General features: G+C 36.8%; 1 protein-coding gene across 9 annotated transcripts in view; it reads left to right on the forward strand.

The window, feature by feature from the left end:
• Positions 1-27,694, forward strand: part of DISP1 (dispatched RND transporter family member 1) — a 228,287-nt gene that overhangs the window by 147,027 nt on the left and 53,566 nt on the right. Inside the window, exon 2 of one of the 9 annotated variants that reach the window (XM_082389744.1) lies at positions 20,612-20,640. The exons of 5 other annotated variants lie outside the window; for them this stretch is intronic. In XM_082389744.1, coding sequence (XP_082245870.1) covers positions 20,612-20,640 — 29 coding nt within the window. 3 more of the 9 variants (XM_082389747.1, XM_082389745.1, XM_082389749.1) reach the window with 3 other exon arrangements.

A 27,694-nucleotide genomic window follows, 5' to 3' on the forward strand; every position in this document is an offset into this window, starting at 1 on the left:
CCACAGGACCAGATTTTTATAGCAGGAATGCGAAAAGCAAAAACAAAACTGTACTTTAAAAAACTTCGAACTATACTTCAGAGTTTTAGAATAAAATAAAAAATAGTGACTGGAACATAGTACATTAAGATTTATTTCGATGTTGTAAAAAGTATTGCCCCCCCCTCCCTTTCTCCTTGGTTCTTCGTCACTTGTATTCTCCTAAAAAGTTTAGCTATGAAATGGCTAGAAGTGAAATATAAAATTAAGACTGAATCATTTTATAAAATATGAAAGAATTAAGCAGATAAATTAATGGATTAGATTTATTTTTCATGGATCACATAATTTGCTTTCACATATTAAAATATTAGCTTGTATGTTTCAAAAAAGAGTGGAGATGTTAAGTTAGACCCATATTATCCAAAATATGAACTTCCATGTTAGAGAGTTTATTTGAAAAAGAAGTTGGTTTACAGCATATTAAAACTACTTGAACTATATTCCTTTATGTGCTTAGCACAAGATTTTACCCGAGATAGTCTTTCTTTTCCTATTTTCCTCTCCTTTTATTAAAAAATCTTTTGTCTTAAAAAATGTCGCAAGATGTTAGCATTAAACATTTAGTAAAAGAGTAGATAGGAATATAAAAATGAAATAGGAATCTCTTCTTAGCATTCATCTTTGTGATAACTTTTATGAAATATGGGATTCAAACACTCCTTGTTTCTGTATAATTGGTACACTCCAGAGCCAAGTAGGGATAACTTATTTTATTCCCCGATTTGTACTTAAAAGTGAGAGTATTTTATTTTAAAAAAAAAAAAAAGATTCTAAACAAAAAATAGGTATGGTCTGCTTGTATAACTAATACTGTTATATGTTTCCCTTACCCACGCCAGTATACTCTGATGCCAGGTGATCCAAAGGAAATCATTAAAATCTTCGGGCTGTTATAAAATTCCTTGCTCCTCTATTTGAAGTTAGTTTTGATCAAAGGGACAGGAATTTAATTTTTTAAAAGGAACTTTTTAAAAAATAAAAACTCTTTTAGGGAGACTTGTGCAAGCCCACAATTGAAACTTCCAAGTATGCTAGTACCAGAATCCAGAAATAAATGTGTTACTGTATACATACTTAATTGCCTTTCAAAATATATTATACCAATGGGATATTAGTTTTATGCTTTGAAGTTGGGATCAGAAAAAAAATTTTTTTCTTGTGACATGGTGAGGCCTGTACATTATTACTAATTTGGATTCAAATTTTCTTTGGACCAGTTCAAGGGGCTTTGCCCTCAGAGACAAGATGACATGGACACCAGGACCTTACCTCCTTTTTCAATCTTCTCACCTCCCCGTTTTTTTCACTTACCCTCTTGAAAAAGATACAGAGTTATTTATCACTGTGAGAATAAGCGCCATCAATACTGTCCCCCTCTTAGGAGATATAATGAGAGATCTTGTAAAATTTAGTCTTCAACGGTGTCAAAAAGGGTAATGAAGTTAAGATCACAGTAGCAAAGACTGAGTATCTCTCATATACTCCTGGCTTTATAAAATCTGAGTTCAGCTGTGGCTGTCCTGGACACTGTGTTTGAGTACCAGTTGTCAGTGTGTATCAACAGTAGCCATCATTGCAAATATAATCCGAGACTAAGAAAAGCAGTTATTTCCAAAAGTTAGGTTTCTTTGATCTAAGTAAATGGTACATTTTAGCTTTATGCAAGATTAGGGATCATTTTAGAGATTTGTGACAGTTCTATTTGTTTCTATATAGGGCATCTGAGCTGGATCCTTCATGCTGGGTTTGACTTCTTGCAAAGCCAGCAGGGTGTGGATGCATATTACTAAGGCATTCCACTTGGCAGAGAAAGGAATGAACACTGCATTGCCCAATATCCCATAGGGATGGCAAGGGGGAGTGCATAATGTTCCTTCGCTGTGACTGAAGGCTGTGTTGATGGTGTACTATGTAAGGGAATGTGGCTTGAAGATATTAAGTAGAGCACATACTCAGGAATTCTTCATCATTGACTGAGACATCCAGGAAAGCAAAGACTGTTGGGTGACCAAACAAGGCAGACGCCTTAATTTAGGAATAAAACAAAGAACTAACTAGTTCTAATTCTTCAACCCCTCAATTTTTTCATCCTTCATTCTCCTTTAGTATAAGGTACTTTCAGTGATAGACCTTTGTGAAGTCTAAATACTGGATAATAACATTGTGATAAGTATCTCTTCTCTGTTTCTTTTTAAGGCAGAGGTTATGTGTATGTATGATACAATGACCTGCTTAATAAATAAGTACTTTCTTGATGCCAGTAATCGTGTAAGCTTATTTTGTTGTTGTTCCTTTGTATTCAGAATAACGGAATTCCCATCTCCTTTGGTGTTTCTTTGCAAAGGCAGTGCTTGAACCAGTGCTTGTTACATATTTATTGTGGTAATTTTCAATATACAACTGGGCTGTGAGTTTTGCTATAAAGGAATAAAAATGTTTGAATTCACTTTAAGTATTTTCTCCCTACATTTTTGTCAAAAGTCTTGTGATCTTAGGTTATTTTAGTGCCTGGAACAGGTTAACAAAGAAAGTTGTGGAATTTTCTTCTCTAAAGATGTTTAAGGTTCAGGATGCCTCAACTGGCTGCTGCAGGTTTTATCTAGCCCCAGTTATAGTATCTTGAGCCCTTTGGGGATGCCAGAATCTAGTAGTACAGGGGTCCCCAAGCCCCAGGCATGGACTGGTACTGATCCGTGGCCTGTTAGGAACTGGGCCGCACAGCAGGAGGTGAGTGGCAGGCCAGCAAGCGAAGCTTCATCTGTATTTACAGCCGCTCTCTATTGCTTGCATTACCGCCTGAGCTCCACCTCCTGTCAGATCAGTGGCGGCATTAGATTCTGATAGGAGCGCGAACCCTACTGTGAACTGCGCATGCGAGGGATCTAGGTTGCGCGCTCCTTAATGCGCGATGATCTGAGGTGGAGCTGAGGCGGTGATGATATCGCTGGGGAGCGGCTGCAAATACAGATTATCATTAGCAGAGAGGTTTGACTGCACAGAGACCATAATAATAAATCAGTTGCTTGCAGACTCATATCAAAACCCTATCAATGAGTGGCAAGTGACAATTAAGCTGCATCTGGTGGCAGGCTTTATAGTGGCAAGTGAGTTGATGTACTTGAATTGTACAGCTGCATCTGGTGGCAGGCTTAAAGTCAGAATCTGACACTTATTTTAGTCCGTGCGTGGCCCGCCCATTATTTGATTTACCACTTCTGTCCGCGCCTCTTTCCTGCACTGCACACTTGTCTCAGTCACAGTTTTGGTAAGCTCACAAGCTAACCTTAGCCAAAATGAGTAAAAAACAGACATCACAGGAGAGCTTCTTTGCAAAGGCAGAAAGACCCAATGATGAGACAGCAGAAGACTCTAAGACTGCCAACCAAAAGAAAGCTGTATGTAAAAGAAAATACCAAGAGTCCTACTTAAATTGCAGGTTCATTGCAACAGGTGATTCACATTCTCCAAGCCCGCTTTGTATAATATGTGGTGACTGGCTATCCAACGAAGCCATGAAAGCTTCAAAACTGCTTTGCCACATGGAGACCAATCACCCTGCATTAAAAGACAAGCTTTTGGAGTTTTTCAAAAGAAAAAATCGTGAACACAAAGACAGAAGTAATTACTGAAGGCCACCGCTTCATCAAATATGTCTGCACTGAGAGCATCATTCTTAGTGGCTAACCGCATTGCTAAAGCTAAGAAGCCCTTTACTATTGGTGAAGAGTTGATCCTGCCTGCTGCTAAGGACATTTGTCATGAACTTTTAAGAGAGGCTGCAGTTCAAAAGGTGGCACGTGTTCCTCTTTTGGCTAGCGCCATAACTAGACGACTTGATGAAATAGCAGAGGCTATTGAGGCACAATTTTTAGAGAGGATTAATGAGTCACCGTGCTGTGCAATCCAGGTTGACGAGTCTACCGATGTTGACAACAAAGCAACAATGCTTGTTTTTGTGCGATATATTTTTCAGGAGGATGTGCATGCAGATATGTTATGTGCACTTTTGTTGCCAACCAGCATCACAGCTGCAGAACTATTCAATTTTTTGAATGATTACATATCAGGAAAACAGAACTGGTCATTTTGTGTCGGTATATGCACGGACGGAGCAGCTGCCGTGACTGGACAGCTTTCTGGTCTCACTACTCGGGGCAAAGAGGTCGCTTCTGAATGTGAGTCTACGCACTGGGTCATCCATAGAGAAATGCTGGCTAGCCGAAAAATGTCACCTGAACTTAACAACGTTTTGCAGCATGTGATTAAAATGATCAACCACGTTAAAGTATACGCCCTTAACCCACGTCTGTTCGCACAGCTCTGTGAGGAGATGGACGCAGAGCACACACGTCTTCTCTTATACACAGAAGTGAGATGGCTTTCTAAAGGTAGACCACTGGCCAGAGTTTTTGAGTTACAAGAGACACTCTAGAGATTTCTTTTAGCAAAACAGTCACCACTGGCAGCACAATTCAGTGACACAATGGATCGCAAAACTTGCTTACTTGTGTGACATATTCAACCTGCTCAAGGAACTCAATCTGTCACTTCAGGGGAGAACAACTGTGTTCAAGTCGGCAGATAAAGTGGCCGCATTCAAAGCCGAACTGGAATTATGGGGGTGACCAGTGAACACTGGGATTTGTGACATGTTTCAAACATTAGCAGAGATTTTGAAAGAGACTGAGCCAGGGCCTTCTTTCTCCCAGCTGGTGCATGGTCACCTATCTCAGCTTTCAAAAGAGTTTGAGCATTACTTCCCAACCACAAAAGACCCCTGAACTGGGAAGGAATGGATCCGCGACCCATTTGTGAATAAGCCAGGTGAATCGACTTTGTCCGCACTAGAAGAGGATCAACTGCTTGAGATCGCAAATGACGGTGGCCTTAAAAGTATGTTTGAGACAACTTCAGATCTCCATACGTTCTGGGTTAAAGTCAAGGAGGGATATCCTGAGATTGCCACAAAAGCACTGAAAAGCCTGCTTCCATTTCCAACATCCTATCTTTGTGAAGCAGGGTTTTCTGCAGTGACAGCAACCAAAACGAGATTACGGAGCAGAGTGAACATAAGGTATCACTGTCTCCATCACTCAGGTATCACTGTCTCCCATCATCCCCAGATGGGACCATCTAGTTGCAGGAAAACAAGCTCAGGGCTCCCACTGATTCTGCATTATGGTGAGTTGTATAATTATTTCATCACATATTACAATGTAATAATAATAGAAATAAAGTGCACAATAAATGTAATGCACTTGAATCATCCCGAAACCATCCCCCCCCCAACCCTGCGTCTGTGGAAAAATTGTCTTCCACGAAACCAGTGCCTGGTGCCAAAAAGGTTGGGGACAGCTGTAGTAGTACGTGTCACAGCACACCCATGGTGGCTTGGTATGGGCATCGGACATCTTCCCTGTTGTGTCCACACTTCCCAACACTGGAGCTGGAGCATTTACCAGTACATCCCCAGGAGGTCTATTCTGGCTGGCAGCCCAGAAAGGTGTGGTAATGACCACCCAGAGCTTGCTTAGACTTTCAGCATTGGGGGTTTGCAATGAATGTGCCAAAGATGCCTTGTTCCTGAGGACCACCAATCGTTGTGATGATTTTTGTTTCAATGGTTTTGAAGTGGCATTTGTCATGCTATTAAGTTAATATGTTAAATATGTTAAGATAAACTTTTACTAGGATAGAAACAGAGGGAATATTTCCTAACCCATTCTATGAGGCAAGCAGTATTCTAATACCAAAACCAGACAAAGAATTACAAAAAGAAACCTACAGACCAATATCTCTTGTTAACATAGGTGAAAAAAAAACCTCAACAAATTATTAGCGAATTAAATCCAATAATGTATGAAGAGAATTACAGTTGACCCTTGAACAACATGGGGATTAAGAGCCCCAACTCCCTGTGCAGTTGAGAATCCATGTCTGACTTTTGACTTCCTCCAAACTTAACTACCGTTAAGCCTACTGTTTACCGGAAGGCTTACTGATAATACAAAAAGTCAATTAACACTTATTTTGTATGTTGTTTGTGCTATATACATATTCTTACAATAAAGTAAGCTAGAGAAAAGAAAATGTTATTAAGAAAAATCATAAGAAAGAGAAAATACATTTTAAGTACGGTACTGTATTTATTGATACTGAGAGTTTGCATTGTCTGTTTACAGGGTGAATTATCTGTCAGTACTTACATCAATATTTTCTTATGTGATACAAAACACTGTAGATGTTATACATGTTACTAACACTAGACATCAAAAATAAAAGATAATGTGGAAAAAAAAGATAACCTTTACTGTCCATAGTTACTAATCCTAGTTTCTAATGCACCCCATTTATAAATGTATTCTTTCAGCCAGGCCTATATTTTGAGTCTGACAACACTGCCATGTTGGGATACTTTAGTCTTCTAGTATATATCTCATATTCTTATATTCTGATAGAAATAAATATCCTTACTCCCTTCCCGTTTGTTACTGCATTATTTCTTATCTATTTACAGCCATCTCACAAAATTTTATTTCATATAAACATATGAAATATGTAGCCAGACATAGCACGAGTTTCATAATTTTGAACTGCTTGAACTTTTGAATAACTAATGAGTGTGTTTTCAACATATAAAGCAACTCCCGCCACTTTTATGAAATATCTAACCCTAATAAACGTCTTCAGTCTTAGAGTTCGGGTAGTTTAAGGTTCTTTCCTTGCCAAACTTAATATTACCACATGTTATAAAAAGTATAAATAAATAAAATAGAATTAGAATTTTCATTTACTTTCATCCATACAACCTCATTTTATATCAGAGAGTGTGATGTGTCATAGTGTTACTTAACCTAAGCCTTTAGCAGTGACGACAGGTGTTTGTATGCAAGTGGCACATATTTTCCTATAAAGTCTGACTTTTGGAAAATTAACTTGCATGTATTTTTATTTCATGACATAAGTATAGTAAGTGTAACTTTCTCCATAAATATTAGAAGTCTAACTTACAGAAAGTTTCAATTTATTGGTCATAATCCTTCTTAACATATGCTGTGATACCACATTCATTTAGATTCATTTAAGGTTTGGTAACAATGCAGCTGAAACCATTAAAATAATGTTCTAATTAGATGAGAGTTGAGACACACTAGTCTTCATTCTAGGAGTATATTTCATGCTAGGAGCATCTACTGTAAAAGTAAAATATCTTACTTTGAAATCCTATACTGCAAACCAAAAATATTTTGGAACCTCTCCAGAGCCCATGGCTGCACTGTGCTTTGCTTTTAAATCATCATGTGTCACGAGATTATATTCTTAGATGATCTATAGTCTAGTTATTTTGTTATGGCTGAAATGATCCAGCTTGTTTTTGATATAAAACTATCAAATCTGAGCCTCCTCTCCTCCTCTGAAATATAAAACATTCTTCATACTTTGTGTGGGAGAAAGGCTCTCGCGCAGCGTGCTGTTTACGCTGCTCATGTCAAGACAAGATGTTCACCAGAATACCAGCGTGAAACCTATAATAAACTAACTTGCTTGAGTTATTTTTCACATTTAAAAAGTTCTTTTTAGTAGCAATTTTTTTGTTAGGTCAGGAGAGCTGAAATTTTTGCCTGTTGCTTTGTATTGCACAGTAAGACTTTTTTCCTTCACAGAAAAGAGACTACTTTTTCTCTGAAAGTTACTAACCTCTGTGCTTTTTGCTTAAAATATATATCCCAACTTCTGATCTTCATTAAAATTTTTGGTAGTGATAAGTGAATTTCATTCTGGATGACCAAAATGCTTTTGGGATTATTGAAAAAATGCATATGGTTACCTAGTTTTTAATCAAACCAAGCAAAGGAGGTAATGAATAAAAATTAAGATTTCCCAGATTCACTTGTTTACAAGGCATGTTATCACAGAAATCATATTTGCTACAATAAGATCAATTGGCAATTAAACAGAAAGTCTATTGTCTATTAAATTGAATGGCTCACTGTGGGGAAAAACTAATTTAATTTCGTTGCTTAAAAATATTTTTGCTCATGCCAAGGAAAATTCTACCTTAGAAACAAAACAAAAAGAAATTTAAAAAACTGCCCAGGAAGAAGCTGGCATATTAGTTTCTGGAGTGACCTCTACTGGTTTGGAGAAAAGGGTGAAAAGCCAATTACTGACATCTCTTAGTATTCTGCAGAAATTTAATATTCAGAATTTAAAAACAGAGAAAAGGGACTTCCCTGGTGGTCCAGTGGTAAAGAATCCACCTTCCAGTGCAGGGGATGTGGGTTCCATCCCTGGTCAGGGATCTAAGATCCCACATGCCGTGGGGCAACTAAGCCCACATGCCACAGCTACTGAGCTCGCGCGCCTCAACTGGAGCCTGCACGCCACAAACTACAGAGCCCACGCGCCCTGGAGCCGTCGTGCCACAACTAGAGAGAGAAAGCCCATGTACCACAACTAGAGGGCCTGCAACGAAGACCCTGTGTGCCGCAGCTAAGACCCGACACAGCCAAAAATAAACAAATAAATAAATAATAAATTTTTAAAAATAAAAGCAGAGAAAAGTACAACATATTGCAGTCATACTTAAAATATATTGAATCTTGGCTGTTGTTTCTTTCCTACAACCATAGTGGAAATGGTACTTAGGGCCCATTTAAATCAGCAGGAAAATAGGATTTTGTGTATTGAATTTTATTTTGCAGACTACATTCCAAAACTACATTTATTCTGTTTAATAAAAGGTTTAGGTAATAGTAACAAATTGTAAAAAATCATTTTTTCAGTAAGTATCTGTCAAGTACCTACCAGGTACTAGATCTTCCTAAGGGATATAAAAATGATAATAAAAGAGCTTGTGCTGTTAGGTGTAGATTAAGAGGGTAAGAGAGGTATACAAATGACCATGATAAAAAAAATTAACACCTACTAAGTGCCATAAGAGAGCTCTCAGGGTCAATAACTTAGGAAAGGATGAAAGAATTCCTGGCTTAGGCAATCAGAGAAGGCTTCATGGAAGATACGCTGTTTGTCATGTGTTGTAAAGAATGGATGGGATGATGGCAGCTGGAAATGTGAACAAAGACCATTGCAAGTGGAAGGAAGAGCATAAGCCCTGAGGGGTTGTGTGCAAGCTTGTTTGGAGTAAAGCAAATTCTGTTTGGCAAAGGGACTGAGTAGGAAGGGAAAGGGCCCAGATATTGGAGGGTCTTGCGTGCCGGCTAAGTAAGATGTTTAAACTTTACTTAGTGGCATGGAGGAACCATTAGTGTTTTCTGGACTGAGGAGCAGCTTGGTCAGATCTATCTGTTATGATGATGAATCTGGAAGCTCTGTGTTGCTTAGATTGGAATTTTAGGGGACCATAGATTAGGTCACATCTAGTAGGCTATTGCAGTAATTCCAGGGAATAGTACATAGAAAGTGGGATAGGGAATGGAAAGGAAGGGAGGGTTTATGTAACAATGGCTAGGTCTTGAGAACAAATAAATAAGGGTACATGGTGGTGTAAAGGTCAAAGGTGCAGATCAGGTGTTCAATAAATAAATATTTTAAGTTAAAATTTGGGGGCTTAAGTGACTGTGTAAATAGAAATAGGAAAATCAAGAAGTTGTTTGAACATGATAAGATAGTTTGTATTGTACTTGATTGAGTTTGAGGTGCTGGCAGGACATATATATTGAAATGTCCTTAGAAAGCAAAAGTGGCAAAAGTGGAACTTAGAAAAAAGGTTGAATGTGATGACATAGGCAGCAAGTATAGAGCAGAAAGGACAAAGGACAGAGCCTTGGACATTGCCTAAGATTTAGAATAAGAGAATTCAGAGGATCTGCCAAGAAAATGGGATAGAGGTTAAAGAGGTAGAGAGTGTTAGAATAATGGAAACTGAGCAAGGAGAAAAGAGATTGCCAGTGGGGATGGGAAATGAAGAAATGTAAAGAAAATGAACATTGGGACTTCCCTGGTGGTCCAGTGGGTAAGACTCTGTGCTCCCAGTGCAGGGGGCCCAGGTTCGATCCCTGGCAAGGGAACTAGATCCCTCATGCCACAACTAAGAAGCCCACATGCTGCAACTAAAAGATCCCGCATGCCACAACGAAGATCCCGTGTGCCACGACTAAGAAGTCCGCATGCCGAAACTAAAGATCCTGCATGCCACAACGAAGATCCCGTGTGCTGCAACTAAAACCTGGTGGAGCCAAAATAAATAAATAAAATAAATAATAAATAAATATTAAAAAAAAAAAAAAGAAAATGAGTATTGAGAAAGGACCACTGAATTTTGCTTTTGAAGGAACAGTTGTATTAGATGGTGAGTAAGATTGTTAGAGGTTAAGGAATGAGAGGAGGTGAGGCTTGAGTATTGCCTGGCAGTGAAAGGAAAGGAAAAAGTAGACCTGAACACTAGCAGGCCAAGAGAAGGATTACTTGTTCAGACTGGGGGAAAAGGAAACATTTTTTCTAAGGAAATAATGAAGGAGCTAGCAAAGAGGAAGAGTTGTAGATGGACTTGGGGAGGGCAAGTGAGACAGGCTAAAGAAACATGGCAGTGATTTGGAGCATGTAGATCTAGGGGAGCGCTGTCCGATGAAACTTTGCAGTGATGGGCAAAGTTTTCTCTTTGCTCTGTCCAGTGCAGTAGCCACAAGCCACATGTAGCTGTTGAGCAATTGAAATGCGGCTAGTGCAACCTGAGTGCAAAATTTTAACTGCATTTAATTTTAATTACTTTAAATATAAGTAGTCCCATGTGGCTAGTGGCTACCTTATTGGGTAGCACAGACCTAGTGTGTAAGTAGTTAATTTAGGAAAGAGGCATGGACATTGTGAGAGATAAGGGATGAGTTCCAGAAAAAGTTTGGGGTAGAGATGGTAATATTTGCAGGCACTCGTGGTCAAAGAGTTTCATTCTTTTTTCATAAAATAGATAGCATTTTTCACAGAGAGGGTTGAGGTGGGGAGCATGGGAAAGATTTCCAGCAGTCCCTGTGGGGATTTCAGTGAAGAATCTGTGATAGATGAGACGAATCTCAGTAGCTCGGAGAACCCTCCAGAGGTGAGAGTCTGCATTTGGTTTAGGTCTCCGCTTCCCTCTCTGGTGACATTTTTCAGTAACATTCGCAAACCTTGGAGGAAAAAAAAAAGAGTGGGAGAGCAAGTTTAGGGGAGACCTTTGAAAGGCTGGCACAGTAAAAGGCTTGTAAAGTAAATAAATGCTGACTATCAGATCTGTATGAAGAAAGTGCAAAGCAAGGAAAACTAGAAGAGGATACGGTTAAGGACTCCAGGGCTGGAGGTTACTATGAGGGTGAAGAGCAGATTCTTTAGCTGTCAGACTGTGGAAGATAAGCAAGGTGATAACATTTTCATTTGTAAGAATTGTAGCTTTTGGAGGTGGAGTTTTCAACAGGAAATGAGATTTTAAAAGAAGTGATAAGATTTTAAAATGTAAATTCAGGTGAGAGGAATATGTAAGACTGACGCACATATTTCCACCTTGATGGAAAGGAATTTTAGCATCACAGTTATTTTGTTTCTGCTCCAGTTTGCTTGCATTATGGTCTTTGCTCCAAACTCGCTGACTCAACTTTGAGTGTATAGTTTTTTTCTTAACCCAAATTTGAATAGTAAAACTGGGATTCGTTTTATCCATTTGAGTGGTATCCAAATTCATAAAAACTGAAATCAGAGTCGAGAGGGACCTGTGAGATTATTTCATCAAATGTATGGACTTTGTAAGTAGGAGGCCCGAACCTCTGGATTAAGTGACTAGTTCAAGGTTACAGAGCTAGTGAGTGGCAGAGCTGAGACTGCACTTTAGGACTCCACTGATTTCCCAGTTCTGGCTCTGACTTGAGCAACATAATAATGTTCTGGGCTGAAGTCTTAAGCGCGTACCTAACAATCTGTACTCTAGAAACACTAAAACACAGTGTAGAATATTATCTGAAGTTCTTTCCTGTCATTACTTTTCTGAACTTGTACTTTCGAATGACAAAGCTATTGACTTGACCCTACTGAAGTAAAAATCTTGCTGAAGCAGAACTCTACCATCTACCTTAGACCACGGTTTATTCATTCGTAACTGTTTTGACATTTAACTCACACACACACGAAGATTAATAGATGGGACTTCTAAATGTCAATAAATATAACAACATCTAGAATCACATTTTGGACTGAGTTCAGATGTGAAAGAGTTTAATGAACCAGCAGGGGGCTTCCCTGGTGGCGCAGTGGTTGAGAATCTGCCTGCTAATGCGGGGGACACGGGTTCGAGCCCTGGTCTGGGAGGATCCCACATGCCGCGGAGCAACTGGGCCCGTGAGCCACAATTACTGAGCTTGCGTGTCTGGAGCCTGTGCTCCACAACAAGAGAGGCCACGATAGTGAGAGGCCCGCGCACCGTGATGAAGAGTGGCCCCCACTTGCCGCAACTAGAGAAAGCCCTCGCACAGAAACGAAGACCCAACACAGCCAAAAATAAATAAATAAATAAAATTTAAAAAAAAAAAAATTGAGACATAATGAACCAGCAGGTGTTTTTTTCACGTTTTAAAAAGTACTAACTGTTGTGCCTCTCTGGCCAGCTCTTGTCTCTCTGTCCCTCTCCTGTAACCTTTCCGTGTTCCTAGTAATGAAGAAAGATACCTAAGTAATGTGATCCAAGAAAAAAAGGGATACTGTTTTCAGAGAACCTTAAAACTTTGTAAGGTTATTAGCATTTTCTTTTTCACTTTAATATGTTGAGAAACATACAAAGAGATTGGAAATAATCCTGATTATTATCTACAGAATAATAATGGATTCCATGTGACAATACCAGAAGTGTACTTTAAATTGCATTGTAATTGTATTTTAACATAGACCCATTTTTAAATAAGTGATTAAATGTACAAATCAGTACCTTTGCTAAAAATGGAAATAAGAATTTACATGTTTATGAGTTGAGTTCAGGCCTTTGGTTTCTGTGACATCTTAACTAATTTAAGAGGTTTCTTGAAATAATTTATGGGATCCACAACTCTAGAACCTTTGTTTACATCTCTTGCAGTAACACGCACAATGAAATGGGATTAGCTGTTTTAATAAACTAAACCAAAGTACTATTCAGATGATCAAAGAATGTTAAAAATACCTTCATTTTCATTTAAATTCTGTAATTCCTTTTGGGGGATTTTTAGGTACTACAGCATTTGGCATACATATGGCATGAAACCAGCATACCCTAAGATTTCAGGGACTGACTCTTTCAATATATTTACTTGAGTAAATACTTCTCCTTTTCCCTCCCTCCCTCCCTGTCTTTTTCATCCCCAAGACTGGCTCTTTTCTAGGTAAATTTAGAAGATACAGAGATGAAAGTTACCTTTCCTACCCTCTAGAAGTTCATACACTGTCTTTAATACACTGGTTCTCAAAATGTGGGTTTCAGACCAGCAGAGTCAGCATTACCTGGGGACATGCAGAAAAGCAAATTCTCCGGCCCCATCCCAGACCTCAGAATCAGAATCTTTGCGGATGAGACACAGCAATCTGCCTCCTCCCAAACCTTCTAGGAGATTCTGATGCACACTCAAATTTGAGAACCATTGGGCTAATGGCTAGAATATTATACCTTCCTTATTTTCCTATCAAGATAGAATCCACATACCATAAAATGCACCATTTTAAAGTGTACAGTTCAGTGGGTTTTACTGTATTCACAAAGCTATGCAACCATGATCACTATCTAATTCTAGAACATTTTTATCACCCCAAAAGAAACTCCAAATCTATTAGCAGTCACTCCCTGTCCTCTGTCTCCATCCCCCAACCCCTGGCATCCACTAATCTACTTTCTATCTCTATGGATTTGACTATTCTGGATATTTCATGTAAATGGAATCATACAGTATGTGACCTTTTGTGTCTGGCTTTCACTTAGCATAGTGTTTTCAAGGTCCATCCATGTTGTAACATGTATCAGTGCTTTATTCCTTCTTATAGCTGGATAATATTCCATTGTATGTGTGTACCACATTTTGCTCATCCATGCATCATTTGATGGACATTTGAGTTGATTCCTTGGTTGTGAATAATGCTGCTATGAACATTCGTTACAAAATTTTTATGAACATACGTTTTCAATTCTCTTGGGTATATATACAGTTGATTCCCCTCATTTGCAGTAGTTACATTCTTTAAAGTCTCTGCAAACACTGAATTAGTGAATACTGAGTCATTGCTCTGCAGGGAAATACAGGGTTAGGTTCCTTCAAGACTCTGGTCACATTTTTGACATACAGTCAATACATGACCTTGCTTTGTGTGTGTTTCTGTTTAAAGATACCTTATCTAATATATGCTGTTGATTCATTAACATTGAACTCACATCCAACAGCACCATTAACTCATGCCTAAGTAAACTTATCTAACACATGTATTTTCTCTGTAAGGAACATCACAGCCTTCTTGAGCTTAGGAACACTAGACAGCACAGCACATGACACTTTAGGGCCATTTTAAACAGTGAAATTGCCAACAAAAGCACAAAAATGTGAAAAACATGGCACCAAAATAGACTGCAAAAGGAACACTTGTTTTCAGTGTGAGAACTGAAACAAGAAGGCAGTGTGTCACCTTGTTCAACCTCACCTGGGAACATGTTTGTTGGAAGACTCAAATTTTCCCCTACTCTGTGTATGTAGATGTCTGAAGGACTGAGAAACACCGTGAGGATTATTTTGGGATCACAAATTTTAACATGTAGGCAAATATGCAAATACGGAATCCACAAATAATGAGGATCAAGTGTACCTGGAGTGAAATTGCTGTGTCATATGGTAACTCTATGTTTAATTTTCTGAGGGACCGCTGGACCATTTTCCACAGTGGCTATACCATTTTACGTTCCCACTAGCAGTGTATGATGTTCCAGTTCTTCCATATCCTTGCCAACATTTGTTCCCTCCCTCCCTTCCTTCCTCTTTCTTCTTTTGATTATAGCTATCCTAGTGGATGTCAAGTAGTCTTTCATTGTGGTTTTAATTTGCACTCCTTAATAACTAGTGATGTTGAACATCTTTTTTATGTGCGTATTAGCCATTTGGATATTTTCTTTAGAAAAATCTCTATTCCAAAACTTTGCCTATTTTTAAATTAGATTGTCTTTTTATTGCTGATTTGTAAGTTTTTTATATTTTATGGTTACTAGCCTTTCAGTTATGTGGTTTGCAAATATTTTCTCCCATTCTGTAGGTTTTCTTTTCACTTTCTTGATGATGTTTTTTGATGTACATAAGTTTTTTATTTTGATGAAGCCCAATTTTACCTAATTTTTCTTTGATCACTCGTGTTATCTTCTTTAATTTTGAAATTACTATCAGTACAGCCTGTTAAAAGAGTTGTTTATATGTTTTTATTAGAGAAGTCATGAAAAGTTAGATTTCATGGATGCAGTAAATTATCACGTATTTGCCAATGGATGTCATGTGTAAATTTAAAGCATTTGTTTGCAGGTTTTTGTAAGGTTTTTATGTTGTTGTGGCTGTGAAATTTTAAATACTGGCATCAATAGGACCACAAATTTATAAAAAAGCAGTGTCAAATTCACATAACAAACTGTTTTTGTTTAGGAAAATTGAAGAGAAACACTTACAACTGCTTTAAATAATACTTTCCTTTTTAATAGAGAAGACTCTGCCTCTTTTAAAAATTATGAACTTTCTGCCTTAAAAGCAGACTCTCAAGAGCCATTTGTGAAAGAACACAAGAATCCTCGGAACTTGGAAATAAACACGGATTGGTGTTTATTTGTGTTAGTTTAAATGCAGTAGCCCTATGTGTCAGAAAACTGAATCTGTAACACTTAAGTTAGCCTAAGCAAGCAAATAATATCAGCTAGCATGGCTTTAATCTACTAAGTAACTTTAAATCCAAAAGATCAAAGGAAGTTATAACTAAAAACAGTCCTTCGTGCAATTTCCCTGTAGAAGCAGGAAAAGGCTAGAAATTACATGTCACCTTCATATCCTGGCTTGCTGACCTTGTGCTCAGATCAAGCCCCTCTGTATGCCAGCTGTTACCATTATTGAGACCTTGCCCCCAGGGGTTAAGTAGGAGAAAAACTCTCCTGTCCTATAGGAGAGCAAACACGGAAAGTTCCAGCCCCGAACGAACATGCTTAATTCAAAGCAATCTGCATGTGCTTGTCATTCCGTCTGTCCCACCGCTCCGAGGAACTACCCCTGAGACTCCCTGGTCGCTCTCTGTGTGCTCTGTTCCTGCGGCCAGTTTCGGCTGTGGCTACTGCAATCATTTGCAGACCAAACTAAACCAGGGACGTTTCTTCTTTTAACATAAAGGTAATACATTTACTCATGCTTCTGTGAATGTGTTATTTGGGGAGAATTTATTTAAAAACTGAACTTTGCTGTGTGCTTCTTGGATCGAATTTAAAATTCCAGCTCACAGTTTTTTTTCAGTGTAAGCTTTGAACGGCATCTGAATGCATTAAAATCTTACGAAGTTTTTTTGAATGATAGTCTAGCACAGTAAGGTAAGTTGTTTCTTAAGGTTTATTCAAATGTGCTATTTTTATGAAGTTTTATGAAGTTAGATTTCAAGTTGTTTAGCTGTTTCACGATTTGAGATTCTTCTTTAACCACTATCTAGATCAGAAGTTGGGAAATATGTGCTTCTCTCATTGCCAGTTGGTAGAAAAATAGATGTAGAATTGTAGCAATCACTTTAACCGCTTTTGTGAATTAAATATTGTAAGAAAATAGTAAAATATTAACATCTTCCAACTTATAAAAAGAGAAGTTGCATGAAGATATACACTTGCGAGCCAAACTTCCACAGCAAGTTTAATTTTTATCAATGTTCATTTTAAATACACATCTCGCTATACACCCTCAAGTTGTTTTTGAGGTGATTAAACGTTTTGTGCATTGTATTCATTTTAATGGTGGCAATGATAACTACATTATAATTGGATTTACTACATAAAGTAGAAATCAGAATGCATTTGCCATATTTACTTTTGCTTAAAATTAGAATGGATAATTTATACGTGACTAGTAGAAAATTTCAAACTAGTTTAACTTGTGAAATATTTGTATGTTTTGTAGTAAAATGTAAATTTTTTTAAAACCAAGTGGATAAAAATTTGGCAAAAACTGAGGTATTTCATGCAAATCATTGACTGACCATAAATGACTTTCTTCAGGGATAATGCAAGAAATAGAGAGCATACTTTACAATTTGCTAAAATTTTCTTTAACAGGTATTCCTGTTGAAAGGAAAAGAATGAATATGTACTTTTTACCCACAAGAGGGTTATTTTAGATGATAATTTATAATTTAAGAAAACTCCAATTCCCTTTGATGGCTGGGAAGTCACTAAACTATGTAAATAAACTCTAGAGTGTTCCACTGGTAGTGGCTTTACTACTTCCCATGGTTTTAATGTCTGCTGACATATTTCTACTTTTTAAAATGTTAAATAGTCTTGGCATTATTTTTAAAAATTATATCTCTTAATAAACTATCTTAGGATGCTTTCTTTGCCAAATCTTAAATATTGGAATATTTTATTGGATGATTATACTTCATTTGTCAATTTTTGTTTTAGTATACAGAGGCAAGGCAGAGTATTTTTTATGTATCTTCCATGCTTCATATAGCTTACATCTTAGACGTGAAATATAGAGTTGTGAGCATGAACTATTTGCACTGATTATGAAAAAATATGTAATGTCTGAAATGAATGACCTACAAAGCAGTTTAGTAAATACATGTAACCTTGCCTCAGTCTGGGAAATGATATATATTATAAAATGGTTTCATTCAACATTTTAATCTAATCCCAGTTGTCTTTTTAGTTTGTATTGAACCACTCAATGCTTTTTTGGCAACTGGGGAAATCTGCTTTTCAGTGTCTGCTGTGTACCAATTCTTTACCTTTCATTCTAACTGCTTTCATTTCTGGGATTGGATCAGAGCACCCTCAACAGTTCAACTCTTATAACTCTCTCATAGCTCAGTATGGGTGATTGATTGACAGCCTTGACACACTGACTGTATGAACATTTCCGATTTTTCAAAAATTACAATTCCTGATCACATCCTAACGGGAAATAAAACGGTGTTTAGGATCAAGACAAATGAACTGCTTAACTTCTCAGCCTTTTGGAAAAAATATAGAACAAAGCAACTAAATATATGAGAAAAGCAAGACTTGGGGAAGAGGGTGGCTCTTTGGTCTCTCTCTCTTAATTTCTATTCTTTTATCATTTTAATCAGTATTCAACAGGCTCACTTATTTCAGGCTCGCATATTAGATTCGAAGAAAACTATTCACAAGGAACACAGTAGGTGCTTATTATATGCTGTCTAAATAAAGACATTCACCTATTTAACTGAAAAATACAACTTAATTACCTTTGTGAGCAAACAAGAATCCCACTTGAACAATGTAGATGGAATTTCAGTTCACCTAATGTATGCAAGAAAGCAAACAGCAGAATGCACAAGCATTTATAATGATAATTTAAGTAAGGAATAGAAAAAGATTTATGAAAGGTGTACCCAGACTCTTGCTAAGAGTTACTTTGCTGATCCAATTCAAATATTTGATGTTTTTCTACGCTGAAAGTAAATCTCAGCGTCCTTTAAGTAAAAGGATGTCTTCAATTGTCTCATACAAATACCTTGAGATATGTTTCCCAAGTTGCTCAGAAGACTGAAGGATACCCCTGAGACTTGATTTGCTGGACTCTGCAGGGAAGAACGCATTTGGGGAGCTGCTCTAGGAAATTTGATTTGCTACTTCTCAAACTTCACAAAACAGCAGGGAGTGGAGCCTGGTGTCATACTTAGCATTGGTGGGAAAAGCTTAGATAATTCTAAGTGTAATATGAAGAAACAACAGGTTACCATCTAAATCAAACAACTTTCAAGTGCTTTATGGTGATTGATCTCAGTTTTTGTCTTTATGGAAGACGTTTTTTAAAAATCCCTTCACATTCTTTTGCCTCACAATATGTGCATGTAGAATTTTCTTATTTTGATTTATCTCGGTGATGGTTTTTTCCTTTGAGCTGCTAAATTTTGAGATTTTTGAGATGTGTAAAATATTAAACATTCATGGTGTCTTAGACAGGCTTGTGATCTGTTCAACAACATGAGTTAAACTCAGTCATATGATCCTGTTTCTACTGGGGAAGAGCTATAGTGATACAGATAGATTGCTCAATGTTTTGTGATTTTAGTTGAGGCAAAATAATTTCAGATGAAATCTTATGGCCTAAAGATAAACCTGTCACATCTTGGGGGTCTTGTTTATTACCAAAGCATCTTGTGATTAATTCTTTTTTTACTAGGTTGTGAGGCTAGATAGGAGGCCTGGTGTCTGGAGGTTGTCTGACTCTAGAATTGAAACGTTTAAAATGCTTAAAATGCAATCAGAAGTATTTTTTCTTTTCTTTTTCCTTTTCTTTTTCTTTTTTTTCCTTCCTTCCTTCCTTCCTTCTTTCCTTCCTTCTTGCTCTCTCTCTTTCTTTCTTTCTTTTTCTTTCTTTTTTTGGCACAAAACTTCAGGGAACATGCTCCTTTAATAGAGAGGCTTGGGACTTCATATTGGAGACTGACCAGGGGTTGGGGAGATATTTTTTCTTGAGGGTTAAATAAACTTGTTAGTCCAATTGGCTATACCCTAAACTCTATCCAAATGATCTGTAAGTACTTGAGACTGTGTGACAAGTTGTTTTGTGTTTCCACAACATTGTTCCACATGAATTCCACACTGTTGTCTCTCAAACTAATGTCTTATTAAGGATTTCTCTTCCCCGTACCCTTGTCCCCACCCTTATAACGTCAAGTGTAACCCCAAAAGAAGTAAAGCTAATCCAAATACTATAATACATGTCTAACATGGAGTACCAGCTCCAAATGTTTTCGAATATACAGCAATATTCTGCATTTCAAGCAATATTTTCTGAACCAATATTGAATATTTTGAGTGGCAGTTGCTTGCTCTTATAAATTGATCAGCATTAATTAAATAAAGTATAAATCCGTCGTTCTGAACCCTAGCTGCACATTAGAATCATCTGGGGAGCATTTAAAACTGCTAATGTCCACACCCCATTACAATATGAATTAAATCATAATGTCTGGGGCCAGGGCCCTGTGTCTGTAATTTTTTTTTCATATTACTGAAGTGATTCTAGTGTGCAGAATGGGTTGAAACCACTGTAATAGACTTGTAACTTTGTGAATATTTGTTATATTTATTGTGTTCCCTTCAAGACTTGCAGCAGAGTCCAAATGGATGTCTCAGCTGATTCTTGAGTTAAATAACAACTTTTTAGTGGGCTTTCTAGAATTTTTTTTGAAAGACCAGAGATCGACATTTCTGACTATAGAGACGTCTCTAGTTTTATTTCATATATTCTTAGTTATGCAAATGAACATAAATCTTCAGACTTAGGGTTAAAAGAAATTATTGCAGCTTTATAGAATTGAAACTCATCTGAAATAGGAACTCAAAGATAAAAGAATACTTTCTCTTTCTCTTTTTTAGGGGTATCGATGCTTATGGATATAACACATGTAAGTGTGGGGAGAAGTGGTGAATATTTTGTGGAATGATAATTTTGGTGGATGAACTTGGAAAAGAGATCTCTGAAAACTGCTTTAATAACTGCAATATAGTAATAGTGTTCTTGAAATATATATTTAGGTAGATAAGTGTTTATGCTAAAAAGATAATGTTCTTGACTGTCATTTATCCCAGACTGTAAAAGATAAACTTTATTTTACACCCACATTTCTCTTCCCACATAGACCTTCTACCAAAGGTACATTAAACATAAAACATGAGAAAAATGAGACTGATGTTTCCACAGCCCTGAAATTCCTATCATTCACCCCATAAGTATAAATCTCAGCCTTGACAACCTAATTCATATCTAGCAATAAGACTGCTTTCCAAATTCAGGGTCTTCAGATTTGCTATGGCACATACGCTATAATATCTTCCTAATGTTTTTTAACTCTTATCTATCAATATAGTTCTGTAAATCTGGGCAAGGGGAAAACTGTATCTGTCAATTTTAATTTTTCTTCTGTATCATTAAGCTGTTTGTAAATATTATGAATGGTTTTTGTAAAAATGAAACATGTAACATTTATAGTTTATCTTTATTGGTGCCTTTACCTATACATCTTGTGTATAATCATATTTAAAAGAGGTTATATAAAAATGTTAGGTATATTTCATTTTCAAAGATGATGTTTGTTAGCATAAGTTGAAACTACCTTCTTGATAATATAAATTTAATAGGCAACAGTGAGTTTTCATTGTAAAAGAATAGTGATCCCTTACTTTCAGATTTCCTAGAACGCAACAGTTTGCTTTCTCGTAGTGTGATGCAAAGCATAGTAATACCTAGTGGGTTCTTATTAAATGTTTGTGTAGTGGTATAGATTCTCAAATGTATAACATTGTTTCTTTGAGAAAATGGCTTCTAATTTATTGCAGTTTATGATTAAGGGGAATGATAGCAGTAGTACTTAATTTCTGTAGAATTCTTTGCAACAGATAAAATGCTTATAGGTGATTAAATGAGGATACTTAAAGTGTTCTTATTGAAGGAGAGTTTAATCGTAGAAAGTTCATGAACTCAAAGAAAAATAAGAAAATTTAATTCATCTCAGAAGGGGAGAAGATTATATTTCTTTATTTAAGACTATACTTTTTAGTTCCTTAAGAGGGCCTGATTCTTTGATTAAAGATACAGATTTTGCTGTCAGGTCACAATTACATTATTTTGAAATAGTCCAGATCCTACATGACAACAAAGATTAATCCATCGCCTTGCTTTTCAGGTTTAGATAATATGATACATGGGTAGATAGCACTTCTTTTAATTCAGTAAAATATGTCTCTGATACTCTTGAATGTTGAATTGTACCTTTTAAAACTGTCTTGGGAAATATTGAATTCAGAGGATATTTTTCACGTGGACCTTCAGACTGAATTTTATAGCAGTAGCCTCTAGTGGTCCTATAAAAGCTAGTTGAACTTGGCATTGCCCTAGAAGCATCTTGAGGTTGGTTGAAAAGCCTTACTTTCAGAGACATGCTGGTCTAAGATTGAATCCCAATCATGTGATTTGCATTAGTTACACTGTAGTATTTTTGACCCTCAGTTTTCTCTATAATGGGTTTAATAAAATCTTCACAGAGGTATTGTGAGGAAAGTGTCTGACACAGTGAGATGACAAAAAAAAACATTTTAATAGCCCTTTGAAGGGAAATATATTCCTAGAGAAAAAACCTGGCTGATGTCCTTCTACCTTCCAGCTTTAACAGTCCCACTATAGAAGATGCCACAAATATACTTCTTTGTCCGTTTCTCTGGTGCATTTAGAGAAGCTGTTTTTTCTCTTGCCATAGCACTAAATATTAATAGGGCATCTTGGTACCAGTGATAAGAAATGAGACCATCATTTTAGGATAAGCATCAAGCAATTTTAGGGGACCAATTTCATATTAAAACAGGTTTGGTGCATAATGAATACAGGTACTCCCAAACTGCCTTTATACCTGGTATGAAAAAAAGACTTCAGGTATCTCCAATATCTAGTACCACTTGAGAGAAAAAGATTGTCTCCCCCAGTTAACTGGGCAAGGTGCTTCAATCCATATACATTACATGAAAAAGATTAAAATCTGATTGGTTGTTATTTCTATGTATACAACGGTTTAGGAGTCCTGAAATAAGCCACAATTAAACTTGGTTATCAATTAGAACCTCTACTATTAAAATTTGTTACTTTTCTGTCTTAATTAGAAAAACAGGACTTTATTTCTCTGTTAACTGGTATCATTTCCCTACTTGTTGCATCCATTCTGCTTTAATTGGGCATCATTTTGCCATTACTTAGGCCTGATTCTCTTGTAGCCTCCCCACCTAGTTTGTGCTTTTGCCTTGCTACACAAAGTGTGTTCCAGGGACCAATGGTATGGGCTTGTTGTTGGAAGATTCTTGTCCCACTCCAGATGGACTGTATCAGGATCTACATTTTAGCAACATCCTCAAGTGATCCCTATGTTTGAGAAACACTGTTACCAGTGTTTTGTATTTTGTCTAGTGAAACTGTGTTATAGGGAACATCACTTCTGAAAAAGATGATTGGCTACAATATGGGATCTTGTTTTTGATTGAGTCTTGCCATTTATTGTTAAGTTTGATGTTATGAATCTGATGAAGCAAAGGGTTATTCTGGAATACATTATCTAAGCTTATGGAATGTAGTTTAGCAGAAATCCCTCAAAACCTCGCCATCAGACTTCCTGGCCTTACCATCTGAGACTCTGTGTCTCAAGTTTTCTTTTGCAAAGTAGAGCGGTAATGCCTGCCACACCTGTTTTTCTGAGGGCTATTAGGAGGATAAACTCAAGTGAGGTCATGTGTGTGAAAGTATTTGGCAATACCGCTGAGGTGTACCAGGGTAGCTGCCGATGCGAATGAAGATGTTGTTCCTTCAGGCTATCTGAGCCCTGTGTTTGTCAAGGATGGTGATGGCTTTGCTGAGTGGTTACTGTGGTAATCGGAACATGTCTGTGTATTCTCTTCAACATTACATTTAGATTTTAACTTGACAGTTTTCTGGCCACAAAAACAGTTATGGCTTCCAGTTGCAAGGAGCTACTGAGAGCCTTTCATAACGCTTTTTGGATGTTGAGCCACCTAAATAGTTTGATGGCATCTTTTGGGTAAATTGTGTGTCCTTAGCATATTTTCACATGTAATATGTTGATGAATAAAATTTCCATAATTCCAGCAGTTCCTACTATGATTATATGATAGCATTTTCAATGAGATACTACTTTTAGTCTTTGAAGCAGGGTTATTTCCTTTGATCTTATAGGTGTAAGTGTCCTGAGCCCAGAGTAGGATGTAATTGTTTGAACATTCTAATCACATGAGCTCTGATGACTTTTCTCTTTACATTTGATTGAAATGACTCTATATTTCTTCTCTGTATTCTCTGTTTAATACTTATGAAACTAGTCATGATACTTTTGGTTCATAGATAGCTTTGGTCCAACAAATAATAATTTATGTTTCCCAAAATTTGGAAGCTGGGAGATAAGATATGTTGAAAACCTTTTTCCGAATAGTTTGTGTTCATCTGTTCTTGCTCCTTAAATCCTTTTTGATTTCCTGCTTTATCCAATTATTTGATATATTGTGTAGGGTGCTATTGTGAGAAAGCAGACATATACTGGAAGACAAACAATTAAAAATGCATCCAGTGAAGAGATGACTGTTTATCCTTTAAGGTGAAATAAGTTTGCTTCTGTTTTTGCATTTTAATAATAATTATCTTCTGTTCATTATTAGTCACTGTGCTAGAAACTTTATATGTTGTTTCATTAATATTTTATTACTATGAAGGTGGCACATTTGTAGTAAAAGTTGCAAGCAGTATAGAAAGTAAAATGTGAAAGTCTTCTCTACCCTTCCAAATGGCCCAGTCCAACTCTCCAGCAGGAAACCATGTTAGCATTTTCTTACGTCCTTCTAGAAATTATCTGTGTGTATACTAACCATACATGTGTGTTTTCGCCGCTTTTTTAATGAAATGGATTCATACCACATAGGCTCTTCTGCAGCTACGTTTTATTCACACATGAAGATGTACTTTGGACTTCTTTCCCTAGCAATAATCTTGATTTAACTCATTATTTTTCATTGTGCAGAATACCCAAGGTATGGATATGACAGAATTTAAGTCCCCTATTGATAATTTAGGTGGTTTCCAGTTTTCATTGTTACAAGCAGTGGTGCAGTCAGCGTCTTTATCCGGACATTTATCTTTACACATTGTTCAAATATATCCAGAGGGTAAACTCCCAGTAGAATTGTGAGTCAAAGGATGAGGGTATTTCAAATTTTGATTAGTAGTGCCATGTTGCTCTTTTAGAAGGTTGCACCAATTTGCATTTTAAACAAATTTAACTCTAAGAAGAATCAAGACTTAGAGACTCTAAGAGTGTAAGTAACTTGACCTAGGTTCTCAACATTAGTAACCCGTAGAGTCAACTTTCAAATTCAGACCCACCCAGGCCATTTCTTCTAAGCCACAGATATCTCTGATGCCATTTTAAAACATAATTTCAGCTTTGGAACTAGGAAGCATCATTCCATATTTTTTTATATTCTCATTCCATTGTAAATACATAGCCCTTTATGGTTTTCAAAATATTTTTACATTCTCATAGTAATCCTATGAGGTGGACATTGATTCCCATCCTGATTTATACATGTGAAGAACTGAGGCTCAAATAAAAATATCTTAAATTTTAAAATGTAATCAGAAGATGGTCTTCGGCCAAAGGCCTTATAGTCAGTCCCCAAACAGCTAAAGCACTCAGGACATAAAAATGCTAGTATAGAAAAGGTGAAATAGGAAGTGTGAGATTAGTGGCTTCCGATGTATTGATATTGGCATGCTATATTCATGAACAACAGGAAATACACTAAAATATCTGGCCATGGGGCTCCATCACACCTCAAGCCAGTGTCTCAAGAATAGCTTTCTTTTGGCAGTCCCTGTGTGTTATGGCCCTGGGGAAAACAGGTGATTTCAACAAAGCTCTTTTAAAATTGTTCATTATATTTTATCCAAAACTTATTTTAAACTTCCCGTATAAATACTATTATCACTGCATTTATAATCACATAGCATTACATTTATCACAATAATTCATTTTTATGATGTTGAATCTTCCACTCTCTCATCTCTTTTCCTGTTTTCTCTGGCTCAGACCAAATTTTTTTCTCATTTGTCTCATTTCTAAAGAAATAAAGTCTTTCTCTGTGTGGCCTTAAGGTCAACTCTTGACTTTAGATGGAAACTTTGCTGTTCTCCTGGTCACCTGAATTCTTACACAAATACATCCACTGAACTTAATCTGTAAACATTTCTTAGAATAATTTTTGTCTGCTTTTGCTTTTTTATTGTTTTTTACTTATAATCCACAACTTATTTATACAGTCAATTTGATTGTTCCCATTTTATGATTGAAGAAAGTGAATCATAGAAAGCTTATATGATTTACTTCAAATACAAGCCAAAGTCAGAGTTCAAATTATTCTTTACTCTCCACTTGTACCTACTTCATTACAAGAAATCTCCAAGTTACAAAACAAGTTGTGCTCCAAAAATCATTCGTAAGTCAGTTATTTGGCACTTGAACTGCATTTTACCACACTGGGGAAAAAATGTTATAAATGGTGATTAGGTCCCTTGGCTGGCCTGCAAAAATCTATTTAACTCTTATGTAACTACAATATGATGCATTTGCAATAAAAATAAGAGAGAATGATAGTTGTAATTCTTGTTACAAAGAAAAAGAAAAATTATTTTTCCTGACGAAAAGCAGATTTAATTAGATAGGGAAACAGATGAAGTTGCGGAGAGTCTACAGAGGAGTTCAGGGTACTTTGATGAGTGTCCCAGGTTGATGGCATTCTGTCTTAAGCCCAGTTTCACTTGAAAACTTTGAGGATTTTTGTCAGATACTTCTCACTAGCGTAACCCACCTGACAGCTGTGATTATAGTCAATAGGGCTGATTGAATTAAATACCAAAAATAGACCCTCTGAAATGATATTAACCAACCTAGGATGGTCAGAACAAATCGACAAACTAGAAAAAGTCTTCCTTCTATCCTGATGGAAGGGCCAAGAGGAGGTCTTGATTTTCCCATTCAGCCTGGAAGATTGCATCAGCTCCGGTAGCTTGGCTGAGGTCTGAAGAGAAGGCTTGGGAACATGAGTCATGGGTAGAGGCAAGAGAAAGCTTATGCCCTCTGTGATTTCTGTGGAGTATTTGTACAATGAGAGTTTCTAATTCCGAGAAATGACAATTTATCTCATCAAGCAATTGCTTCTTACATTTTCTAGACTATCTTTCACTTAACCATACAAATAAACATCTTAAATTTCAATTAACTTTTTAAAAACTCTAGTGCCTTTTTAGATGGCCTTTGATTAATACGTTTTATTGTTTTCAGAACATTTGCATACAGCTTTTTCTTTTGTTAACAACAAAAGGGAGGATATATCCTTCAGTAAAAAGAAGCTTAAGGGAGCAGATCTTGCTGAGATGGCATGTTAAGAAAGTGCTGGAAAAAAGATTAGAGTTTGTGCCTCCTGGGTCACTTTAGGGCTCTTACCAGTTTATCTACCTTATCTTCCCACTAGTTGGATAATACTTTTAACTACCAATGCTTTGTGTTGGGGATATCATTTGAGTGTTTTATAGGAGGTGTTTATACCTAGGAGTGATTTACTGAAGAAGAGAGCAACTGTGTTGACTACAGTTCAAAATCCTTCTCAGGGACTTCCCTGGCAGTCCAGTGGTTAAGACTTCGTGCTTCCACTGCAGGGGCCGTGGATTCAATTTCTGGTCGGGGAACTAAGATTCCGCATGCCATGTGGGTTGGCCAAAAAAAAAAAATCCTTCTCAATGGTCATTATAAAAGGAAGTCGGGATTGGCAGACTACTTTCCAAAGTGACGGTAAGGCTGATGAGAGAAGTAGCATCTGCTTGATTTACATTATATGTTTTGATATTTATAAATGCTT

This window comes from Balaenoptera borealis, assembly GCF_965194805.1.
Source record: "Balaenoptera borealis genome assembly, chromosome: 1".
Lineage (NCBI taxonomy): Eukaryota > Metazoa > Chordata > Mammalia > Artiodactyla > Balaenopteridae > Balaenoptera > Balaenoptera borealis.